This window comes from Protopterus annectens, chromosome 7.part1 (genome assembly GCF_019279795.1).
Source record: "Protopterus annectens isolate FY-2018-M chromosome 7.part1, PAN1.0, whole genome shotgun sequence".
NCBI classification, from domain to species: domain Eukaryota; kingdom Metazoa; phylum Chordata; order Ceratodontiformes; family Protopteridae; genus Protopterus; species Protopterus annectens.
This window is the reverse complement of record NC_056740.1, coordinates 300573166-300585448: the sequence shown is the minus strand read 5'-3', so window position 1 is coordinate 300585448 and position 12283 is coordinate 300573166. Positions and strand designations below refer to the sequence as shown.

The 12283-nt window shown below is 39.4% G+C and overlaps 1 protein-coding gene across 4 annotated transcripts in view; it reads right to left on the bottom strand.

The window, feature by feature from the left end:
* LOC122807740 (laminin subunit beta-1-like) overlaps nt 1-12283 on the bottom strand; it is a 2263691-nt gene that overhangs the window by 732584 nt on the left and 1518824 nt on the right. For all 4 annotated transcript variants that reach the window (XM_044078727.1, XM_044078725.1, XM_044078726.1 and 1 more), the window contains one exon: nt 6360-6481. In XM_044078727.1, coding sequence (XP_043934662.1) covers nt 6360-6481 — 122 coding nt within the window. The remainder of the gene's footprint in view (nt 1-6359; nt 6482-12283) is intronic.

Genomic DNA, 12283 nt, shown 5'->3' with positions numbered 1-12283 from the left:
ATACTTAACCACCATGCCCCCCCCCCACAACCTCTAGAATTAAAACTAAATATGTCCCCTGGCTAACTAAAGACATGAAAGCATTACTCAAAAATAGGAACAAAGCCTGGACACAATTTAATAAGAGTAAAACACAAATAGACAAACAAAACTACCTTGAACTACGCAACAAGGCCAAGACACTTATTAAAACAGATAAAATCTCCTACTACCAACATATTAAAAATAAATATTCAAATAACTCCCAGAAATTCTGGGCAGCAATCAACTATGTCTTACAACCAGGGAAACCCCCAATCCAGAAACAGTAAACAAGCATGACAATATCCCCACACAATTCAACAAGTTCTTTACAGAAACTATCCAAGCCCTTGCAAATAACTAAACTAGCTTTAATAACTCCACTCCAACAAAATCATCTTCTCCAAACGAAACAAAAAGATATGGCCCCCACTTTAACTTTCATTCAGTACCAATCAAGACCATGCAAAAACTTCTCCAAAAACTCAAATTGACCACCCAAGCCACCAACAAGCTACCCACAGAATATCTACAACTAGCCGCTGAAGCTATAGCCTATCCTGTCACTATCCTAATTAACAGAGCCATCTCCGAGTGTACAGTACCCCACTTATGGAAAATATCCCATATAATGCCACTTCACAAAGGGAGAAACTCTTTTGAACTCAATAACTATCGGCCTATAGCTATACTATCACCTTTATCAAAAATCCTTGAGAGGGTAATTCACACACAATTGATGAAATATCTCCAAGAAAACAAACTACTATTCATACAGCAACATGACTTTAAACCCCTTCCATAGCACTACCACCGCACTTACATCATTCACTAACACCATTAATAATCACAGAAATAATGAACTGTTCATATCTGCTACATTCCCAGATTTATCCAAAGCTTTTGACATGGTCAATCACCGAAAACTCTTACACGCACTCTGTTCCCTAAACTTCAGTACCTCTTCTATTTCTTGGTTTAAGAGCTATCTATCTGGGAGACAGCAAGCAGTAAAATGGCAAATCCAAATATCCTCCTTGCTACCTGTTTCCCTAGGGGTCCCCCAAGGCTCCATCTTAGGTCCTTTACTATTCACCCTGTTCACTAATCAACTTCCATCCACCATCCACCACACCAAAGGCCTCTATAATACAATATGCAGATACCACCACTATAATCTGTGCAGCCCCCATGCTAGATCACCTTCTCTCTCAAACACAAGAGTGCTTCTCTCTAGCCGAAACTTGGTTCGCAAACCAACAGCTCATTCTTAACCCATCCAAAACAAAATGACTCCTCTTTAGCTCACACAGATCCCTACCCTCCCACAGACTTCACAATCTCCTCCAACAACAATACCACTATTACCCCTGCCAATCACACCAAGCTGCTAGGTGTGGAAATAGACAATCACCTTAGATTTGACCTACACATTGCCCAAACTATAAAAAAAGTTCATAACAAAGTTGGACTACTTTATCGTAATAAACACTTTCTTTTAAATCACTCCAAAATTACAAAAGCTAGAACACACCTACTATCTACCTTACTCTATGCCTCCCCTATTCTCACTAACCTTCGTAAAACTGATCTAAACAAACTCGAATCCTGCTATAATAAGATCGCTAGATTTTCTACAGCCTCATCCTATAGAACACATCACTGTGAATGTCTCAACAAGCTTAACTGGTTAGAGCTTCCTCTCATACTTCAAACCAACCAACTTCCACTAGCCCACAAAATTTTATACCACTCAGATAAAACCCTAGCTCTACAACACCTACTTCATCCTCACACCACTATAAGAACCTTAAGATCTAGCACCCAAAATCATCTTCAGGTCACCAAATTTAACCTTGAAGCAGGAAAAGCCGTCTATAGCCACTCTATCTCTAAACTCTGGAACTCCCTACCTGCTCACTTAACATCCAAAAACTCCACCACTCAGTTTAGGAAACTCCTTGAAATTCACTTTAGGAACAACAGGCTATGCTCCTGTCTCACCCCTGGATAATACTCTAGAATATTGCTAATCTCACAGCTTGTCTAGTAACTACTGAAATGGACATGTTTGTCATATTTAGGAACGTGATACGTGCTGTGTTATCTGTTGTTCTCAATAATCACTTAGAGTGTATACTAAATGCTGTCCTTTAGTTCACAGTGCTAGTCTGCCTGAATGTAGGTCACATGTAATGCCTGAAAATGTTAATGTATTTGCTGCAGCTTTTCTCCCCAGTCCTCCGCTGAAAATGGACCTGTATCTAGTCGAACTCTCCCAGTTAACAAATGTAAAATAAAAAATAAAAATAAAAATGTACAAATCAACACAAGTAAAATCCAATACCACTTCCTTGCAAGCTACAGGCCCCCCTCTATGACCCAGAAAACCCATGCCATATGTTTAAACTTATTAGAAACACTAACCATCCAACCCAATACCATATTTGTGGGTGACTTTAATTACCCCACTATTAACTGGGAATCCTATACAACACCAAACAAACATGCACAGAGATTCCTGGATTTTGTAAATGCAAACTCCATGGACCAGATAGTCAATACACCAACCAGTGGTCCAACCATACTGGATCTGGTCCTCACTAATATGGGAGACTGCTGCACACCCCTTACTGTAATGCCTTCCCTGGTAAGGCCAGACCACAAAATGGTCTCGTTTGAAGTAAAAATAAAACCTAGACCCACAGCTAAAATTGCAATATTCACAAACTATTCTAAGGCTAACCGCCTGCTATTAAGTGAGAATCTGGCAAAATTTCATGCCCCCATAAACCCTGAGAGGACTTCTGCCTATGCAGAACTGTTCACAGAAACCCCGTACAAGTATGTTAGTAGCTGCAGAGGCAGAAGTACCCACCAGGAAGAAGTACAGAACTCACTCAAAAAATAAGCCACCCTGGTGGAATCACAGAATCAGTAGGCTGTATAACAGCAGGAAGAGAATCATGATAAAAAATAGGAGGTGCAGCACCCAGCAAGATAAAAGCAGTCTCATCAAACTAAAAGAACTCAGGGGACAAATAAAGTATACCAAAGCCAAATTTCAGGTAAGTTTGGCCTCCTAGGCTAAGGATAACCACAAAACATTCTTTACCTATGTCCACAACCTCAAAGGCAATACACAATTGTGTGCAGAGCTCATTGTAAATGGAGCCACCTATACTGAGCCAGAAGATATAGCAAACCTCCTGGCTGATAAATTCAGCTCCAGTGTTACTCCTCTCACCCACTCAACCTTCCCTCCGGAAATATCATCAAATATAACTGCCCCTACTATCACTAGGGAACAGGTCCTTTAATGCTCTCTATGACTAAGAACACTGCACCAGTGGGCCCAGACAATATCCCAGGATGCCTTCTAAATAGCATGAAACATGACCTATCGAGGCCTCTGGAATTACTGTTTAACTGTGGCCTCCAAACAGGCTTCATGCCTCATGAATGGAGAAAGGCAACAGTCATCCATCTGCACAAAGGTGGGCCATCTACAGACCCTAGAAACTACAGACCCATATGTCTCACTAGTCTTATATTTAAAGCAATGGAAAGAATTATTATGAAGATAATCAACAGAGATATAGTAAACCTCCAGACACTAGACTCAACCCAGTTTGGTTTCAAGGGCAAATCATACCTACTCAACCTGGTGGACTTCTTTAAGAACGTGACCAAAGCAATGGATGAGGGCAAAATTGTTCACACTGCCTACATTGACCTGGCCAAGGCATTTGACACAATACCCCACTCGAAAATTGTTGACAAACTCAAGAGGTTAGGTACAAACCTGTATGCCACCCACTGGATAGCCAACTGGCTCACAGACAGGACTCAGGAAGTTAGAAGTGGGGAGTTCACCTCTACAAAGAGGCCAGTCACAAGTGGAGTTCCTCAGGGATCAGTCCTTGGACTGCTCCTTTTTGGCATTTACTTCTCAGAAGTCAAGGCCAATGTCTGTGGTCTCTGGCTGACTACATTTGCAAATGGTTGCAAATTAGGACCTATCATTGAATCTCACACTGGCACACATGTTTTCCCGGAGAGGCTGACACAGACAAACAACTGGTGTCAGAGCCATGGACTAAAACTAAATGCCAAGAAATGCATAATAGCATCCTTTGGAAAGTCATCCATCCTTGGTAACTATCATATTGTCAACAGACCCCTTAGAGCTGACCCAGTAGTCAGGGACTTAGGGACACACATAGATAGTAATCTAGCCTTTGATCATCATGTGTCTAGAGTGGTGAGGAAATCACTCTATGTTGCGCAACTTATAAACAAAGGTATGGCATCTAAGTCCAAGGATTTGTCATTCATCAAACCTATCATGGAGTACAATGCCCCCTTTGGTATGTACTTAACTAGGCATATCCAACAATAGGAACGCCCACAGAGGTTCCTCACTGAAGGAATGCAGGGAGTAAGTAAAATGTCTTATGCAGACCACCTCAAGGCCCTATCCCTGTATTCTGTCTCCTACAGGCTTTTGAGGGGAGATCTATGCCTGGTATATAAGGCATTGTCAGACTCCATTCTGATGGACCTCCTGCATATCCACAAAGTAAAAAGCACCAGAATTACCTGTTATAAAGACTTAAACCTTGCCTGTGATATAAACAGAACCTGCTGGAGAGATAGGTATATATCCCATAGACTAGCCCATCTATGGAACAGACTCCCCATTCATGTGAAGCAGACTTCCTCCCTAACCCAATTCAAGTGCAGCTTGGACAATTGGATGGGAAATTGGAAAGTCATCCCTGGTTTGGCTCCTATGTCTCTAATGGACACAGGTAACCTGTAAATGATTCATCTCAGAAGCTCATGCTTACACTTATCAAGGTTATCAGAACTTGTCAGAGATTTGGGGTGCATGGCTAGGCTTAAAAGGCCCTTGTGGTCACTTGCTTAGTAAACACCTATGAACCTATAAAAACAGGGACAGCTTGTAAATATAACTTTTATAAAATTAGGAGGTTGTTAGAGTAACAGGTTCTGCATTAGCAAGTATTTTCTGGAGGATACAAAATCTGAAACTTAAATGTCTATCATTATTTAATAGCTTCACTCCTCAGTGACTTCCCAGAAAACTGCAAATTTACAAGAAAAAGATGAAAAATTTGAGAAAAAAATCTGGACATTCTGTGAAAATCCATTTATAGTCCATTTATATTACACTCCTGAAGAGGTGTGCAAAGACCGAGTAGCAGGGGCCTGGAAAGCCATGATGCAACCAATGCTGAGCTTTTTTTTTTTTTCAGTTTGACCTCACTTTCACAGGCTTTCATGCAATATGCCAACACTTTTTTTTGTCTGATATCTCCTCTGACCATCAGACCTCCACCCTGACTTCTTCAGTTTGCCATCTGTTTTCCTGGGGTGATAATTCAACTCTGCAGTCCGTTACTTCTCCATCCTTGGGGTGAGGGATAAGCTACCAAGAGTAGCAAAGTGAACATGAAGGGGACTGAGATTTTCTTTCACCATAATGTCCTCTCCCTATGTCATGACAACCACTATTATCTGTCTGGCAGGCATTGCAGAGCATCCAAAGCCTGTGCCTCACCCCTGGGCCCAAAAGTATAGCCCATGTCTGCTCTGTGCTCCTGCCCATCCATCGCAACATGATTTCTCTGAGTTCCAGCCTCCACAAGAGCCCTAGCAAAAAGACGTCTGGCATGCACCCCACATCATAGATACCACCATCCTCCCTTGCCAGCACCTCAGATGCCCAAGCCACTAATCAGACCTTGGTTGTTGAGACTATAGTCAGGGCTTTGTCCCTCTATGCCATGGTGCCCACTGTATAGGTCAACACTTTTTGCTATTGTGTGCATGCTTACTCTGGGATATCAGATACCCTGTTTGTGTAATTAGTAACTGCTTGTTTGTTCCATGTCTTCCATTAGGGAGAAGAAGGGAGCATGCCCACTGACTGATCCTTCCACTAATGGGTCCTTTGTGACCTAAAAGACTGTAAAAACCAAGCTCATTAGCACTGCTGATGGACTTTATTTGCCAATACCAATGGGATTGCTGATAAAGGTTTTTGGATAGCAGTGTATCAAAATATAAAACTCATATGTAGTTTCAGTATATATATTGTAAGGCACTGGATTGTATAACTGAAACAGAAGATTCTCATAAATGAAGAAAGATGATGGCTCAGCTCTGGGGTTAAAATCAAGAAAGAAAACAGCACAACATTAAATAAATAGCTTGTAGCAGCTCTGTTTAGACAACAATATCATAAGATAAGAGAATAAGGATGAATTTCTGTGAAGACTTTATGATATTATCAGAATAATTTTTCTTACCTCTCTCTGTGAGACAGAGTTTCTGTAAACATCGGGTCTGTAGGCAGAAGATTTCCACAGCGAGGACTTGTAGGTAAGTCAACAGCAGCGATGCTCACTATCGCTTCCCAGTCTTCAGAGGACTTTTAAATGATGGGGAAAAACACCATACATTTCAAATAAGGTATTTATAAGTTTCTTTATATGTTACACTGATATTTTATGGATCTACCACAATCATGGAACATTTATAATAAAATGTTATCACTAGGTATTAAAAAAAGTCAGTGACAGAGTTCCCTTTTTAAACATCTCTCAAACATTTCAGAGTAGAGTTCTTCTATAGTTATCATGTTTTTAATAATTTACTTCTCTGGATTCCTAAACTTGATTTATGAGCTGAGCAATATTAAATGCTTGACAAAGGAGGCATGAACTTTGACCTGTCTACTTGAAGATGTCTGTGGTTATAGGAATCTCATGGTCCTTATGATCGCTTGCCTAATATTGTTCCTGTGTCTTAAGCTCACCTTCTGGTCATACATTCTTATATTTCTGTGTGTATATATGTGTCTGAGCACAACCAGCTCTTTCAGATGTGTCTGCTTGTTGGTTCTCTTGTTTTGCTTGTTTTGTCTAATTGCTATTTATAGCATGGCTAGGCAGGACATTATTGTCCTTCTTTAGTTAGAGTACTCTGAAATTGCCTGTCTGCAGCTTTTGTGACTTTTTCCAGGTAAATTGATGACTTTTCTGAGAATATTGTTACCACAAAATAATGACATCTAGGAATGCCATTGTCACCCTTTACTCAGCCCTCATTAGGCCAGCCATTGAGTATAATGTCCCCTTTGGCATGCATCTGTTCAGACACATGCAACAAATGGAATGCCCACAGAGATACTTTACTAAAAAGGATACAAGACTTTTAGTGGAAGATTGCAGACATGAAATATTGTGGGCTACAAGATTAAGTATCTGATTCAGTTTCTGGCTTGTTACAGCTGTGTTGAGTTTTTTCCCAACCATCCCACCCTGATGTTGATGTGGCTTTAAAAGCCAGTGTTTCTGTTTTCCACTCCTTATAGTAATTTCACTGCCAAAGTCCATCCCTCTCCTCTTTCATTGCAATTGTCATTAAGCACTAAAGTGTCATCTGTGTAAGCTACTTAAGTACTGTTTCCTTCCAAATGTATTTCATAGATTCACAATACGAAATTTCTACCCAATAACCAGTATTGCTCTTAATTTAACTTCCCTTAATATAAATTGTATCTTTAAACTCATCCTAGTCTAATCTTATCTGCATATAGTGCTGGGACCTAGTAAATCAAACAGGAAAGATCCTCCCCTTAGACTGCTAAAGTTTAAGTTACCCTTCTTATCTTCCTGGTGGCTTAGCACACACTCTGCTACCTAGAATGCTCTATTATATACACATCTTTCCTACAAATTCACTTCATTAGCACTCATTTCGTACCCCTTTTCTACCACATTGACAATACACCAATAACAGTTTACCCAGTTGTTTGGAATTTGGGAATTTTGGGAATTTATGTGGACAGCAACCTAACCTTTGACAAATATATGTCCACTGTAGTAAGGAAATTTCTATATTCCATACTCTATATTCTACGTTCTATATTTGATATTCAAATTATATATTGTTACATATTGTGCTTCTCATAACCAAATGGATTGCTCCCAGGTCCATCAGTGTTACTGTCCCCTTTAATCAGTCCTCATAAGTTCAATCATTGAGTATAATGCCCCCTTCAGCATGTATCTGTTCAGACACATGTATCAACTGGAACATCCACATAGATATCTTACAAAAAGGATACAAAGCTTGAAAACTTGTCCTTCATGGAACAACTCAAAACCCTGTTGCCTCTTACCGACTGTTAAGATGTAACTTATGCCTGGCATACAAGGCAGACCCCAACCCAACACTGATGGGCTTTGTTCTATTTGACATATTACATGTTCAGAAGTCAAGTGGTATAAATACTTGATCTGGGGATGTCAGTCTCTTTTGCAGGATTAGCAGAAGATGCTGTATGGATAGGTATGTATCACAGTGGATACCACTTGTATGGAATTGCCGTTCCCTCTACATAAAGCAGAGTACCTCTCTTACTCTATTCAAATGTAACTTGGATGAATGGATGGGTAACTGAAAATTCACACCTGCATTAGCCCCAGTGGCCCTCATGGATGGGGAAATGTAAGCAAAAACATATACTTCTGTGGCCCATCTTTGGGAATTCATATTACAGAATATAAGGACTGATAACTACCACAGGAATGCAGAGCTAGGCATCACAAGATCCTCACAGATCAACAGCCTATTAAGTATATATTAACCTGTCAACATAACAGCTTCTGAAGCAAAGGGTAACAACAAATCCTTTATCTATGTTAGAAGACTAAGAAATAACATTTAACATCTTTCTAAACCTATCCTTAATAGACCCACCGTCTGACCCAAATGACATTGAAAGCAAACAAGTTCTTCACAAACTTTACCCAAAAAACACTTATTCTAACAATACTTATCCCAGAGACTTTTACACCCCCTATCAATACTAAAGAATGTATTTCTAAGGTGTTATCAAAAAACAAAAGAACTTCTTCTACATGTTCTGACAACATACCTAGGTGAGTATTAAACAGCATCAAACAAAATCTTGCCAACCCTCTCCTTAAACTGTTTAACCTAAGCCTAGCTAAAGGCTATGCTTCTGAATCCTGGCACTGCTGTGATGCAGCCCCTCCACAAGAGTGGCCCTAACATGGCCAGTAAAAATCATGGAGAATCAGTCTTACGAGTGTGATCTGTAAAGTAGTGGAGTGTATTATAACTGCCCTCATTAATTATGATATTAGTAATCTCATTATTCTTGATTATAACAATTTGGCTTCATAAATGGGAAAGCATGCTTTTTAAACCTTAATTTTTTTCAAGAAGGTTATGCAAACTGTTGACAGTACTCATGCTGTTCACAGAGCTTATCTTGATCTGATCAAGGCATTCAATAACATACCTCATGCCAGAATTGTAAGGAAACTATTATCCTCAAAAATAAATCATTACATGATAAGGTGGATAGCCAACTTGCTGGAAGACAAATTCAGGTCCCTATCAGTTGATCGAGTTTTCAGAACGTGGATTCTGACTCGAGCACACAAGAATAAATCAGCTTTGTCCTTGTGCAGATTCTGAGGTCACTGGAATTTTCAATACTTGCTAATTGTGTTTTTTGGACCAGTAGAAGGCAAATATTCTGGAATATCTTGTGGGAAATGACAACAGTATATGTGTCCCTGAGGTGGTGTTGCAATGTGTCCACATTTTCAGTATTAAATACGTTCAGTGTTTGTGAAGCACACCAACATGTTTATATCTTGTTTCTGTTCTGCTGGAAATTTTCATGGACAGAATTTCAGGGTGCAGCCACTGTGTGTAGAGTATTAAGCTTGGTGACATGAGGGGTGCATCACTGCTGTTTGCAGAAGATGTTGTCCTTGTAATCTTAAGTGACCACAATCTGTGTGCACTGGAGCAGCATCCTGCTGTGTGTGAAGCAGATGGATTGAAAAATTAGAACCTTCAAATTAACAGTCATGATTCTGTCTCAGAAAAGAGTGGATTGCTGTCTTGAGGGGGTGGGAGAGATTATTCAGGTGGAGGACTTTAAATATTTTGGACTGTTATTCATACATTCATAAGTAAGGCTATGGGGGATTGGGTGATAGACCAGCAGATAGGTGCAGGAGCAGCAGTACTGCAAACATTAGCTTGGATGATAGTGGAAAAAGCAAGAGCAAAGTCATAGGAACAAAACATTCAGTTTAGCAGTCAGTCTATCCTCCATCCCATATGGCCTTGATTTTTTTGATAGTAACTCATACGATGAGACAGCAGAAATGAACTCATTCCCTGCCAGAGTAAGGAGTTTGGCAGCTTGAAAGGATCTTAGAGTGCAGTCACTGCTCCTCCATGTTGAGTGGAGTTAAATGAGATGGTTTGTGCATTTTGTGAGGAAGCTTCTGAGTGCTTCTCTTCCCCCCACCTGGAGACATACCAGCCACAGCCCATTGGCAGGTGACCTCAGGGCAGACCCAAGACCCATTGTATGGATTATATTTCTCCACTTTCCTTTAGAGTGCCTAGAAATCTTACCTGATGAGTTGGAAACTGTTGCTGGGGATAGGAAAATCTAGCCCATCCTGCTCAGCTGGCTACCACTATGGCCCTTTCTCAGACAAATGATAAAACCCAACACTGTTAGCAGTCAAATGTGCATGTCATAAGCTTGAATAATTGGTCTTGGAATATTGGCAGGCATAACTGTAAGATGATAAATGGAACCACACCACTGCACACATATCCTTGAAGCAGTACAACCTTGCAGTCAGAATACTAAAAATGATGGGACATAATGTGTGCTGCTGCCCAACATCAGAGGAACAGATGGATTACTCCCTGCAAACATATCCTTTTTGCATGTAGCAGTTCCTAATCACTGATAGTACTATCCATTTCTGTGCATGTTATCACAGATATGAAGCTGCTGCAGTGTAGAATTTGAAACATCAGTCCAGCTATTCCCAGTTTCATTTTGTTGAGTAATATACATACATATTATATATACAAAAACCAAAGCATCAGCTCCACGGGATATGTTGAAGGTGGTATTAAAATGAAGTTAAGAGCTTTATCTTTCTATCTATTTACTCTTTTACCTCACTATTACACAGAATAGTACCTCATGTCTCACAGAGTACATAACAGCTCCTCATCCCGACTTGCATTATTAATACCTTCAATACTTAGCAGGAAAAAATAATTCTACAGAACTCTAAGCTTTGATGTTACTCGTACCTAGTACGACAACTCTGTTTCTTTATAAAGCCATTCTTTTCCTTCTATTTCAGACTTTTCTTAAACTTCTTTTCATCATTCTTTGGGGGTGGTAACTTGTACAGTTCTGTTTTGTATAGCATGCAATGTGTGTACTTGTAATAGTATATGTTCATTTAATTATACTCTTTTAAAAATGTATTATATAAAATGTTATTGTTTGAGCTTTTCTCCCGGGCCACCATTGAAAAGGGTTTCCTGTCCAGTTGGAGTTTAATGGTAATGGAATACAAAATAAATAAATACTTTCCAGGATGTTCTTAGAACTAAAACTAATTAATATTACCAGCCTTTTCTAATGCTTTAATCAATCATGATATAATTCAATCATTAATTCTTCAGATCTTGAAGATTCAAAATAATTTTGTCTCAGATGAATATTAGCTGTTGAGACAGTTTTATTTTCTATTATCTTATAAGTTCATAGGTTGGTACTGGGCTATCGGCCCTAGGGCCTATACAAGCCTAGCCATAACAATTCCCTGGCTATTTCTTCCCACACTATTTACTTCCCTGGACCCCTGTGTCTAGCAGGGTGACTGACGTGATCCCCAAGGTGAATTTCCTTTCTCCATTGAAGCTATGGCTCCCACATATTATATTTCTAAAGGGATTATATTTAAATGGGCATTTCACAAAAAAGATATTAACAATGCATTGGCTAAGCATAGTTTAGAACATCCTGGCCATTGTTTTAAATTTGCTATTTTGCAACACAGGCCTAATGACATCAGAGGGGGACCCTGGCAAATCCTTTTAGAGATAGACGAACTGATGTGGCAAACTAAGACAAGGGCACACACTTTCCCAGGCCTTAATGAAAACTTATCTATTAAATGTATTTTGAAGCTTTTTTCTTTAAAAAGATGACTAGATTTATATATTTCTATATAAACAAACTAGTCAATTAAATCAATGTTTTAACATGAATTATTTATTTACTTATTATTTATTATTTGTTAATTTACCTACTGCTACTTTATATAATAGTATGAATTCAAAATTTACACACACAAAT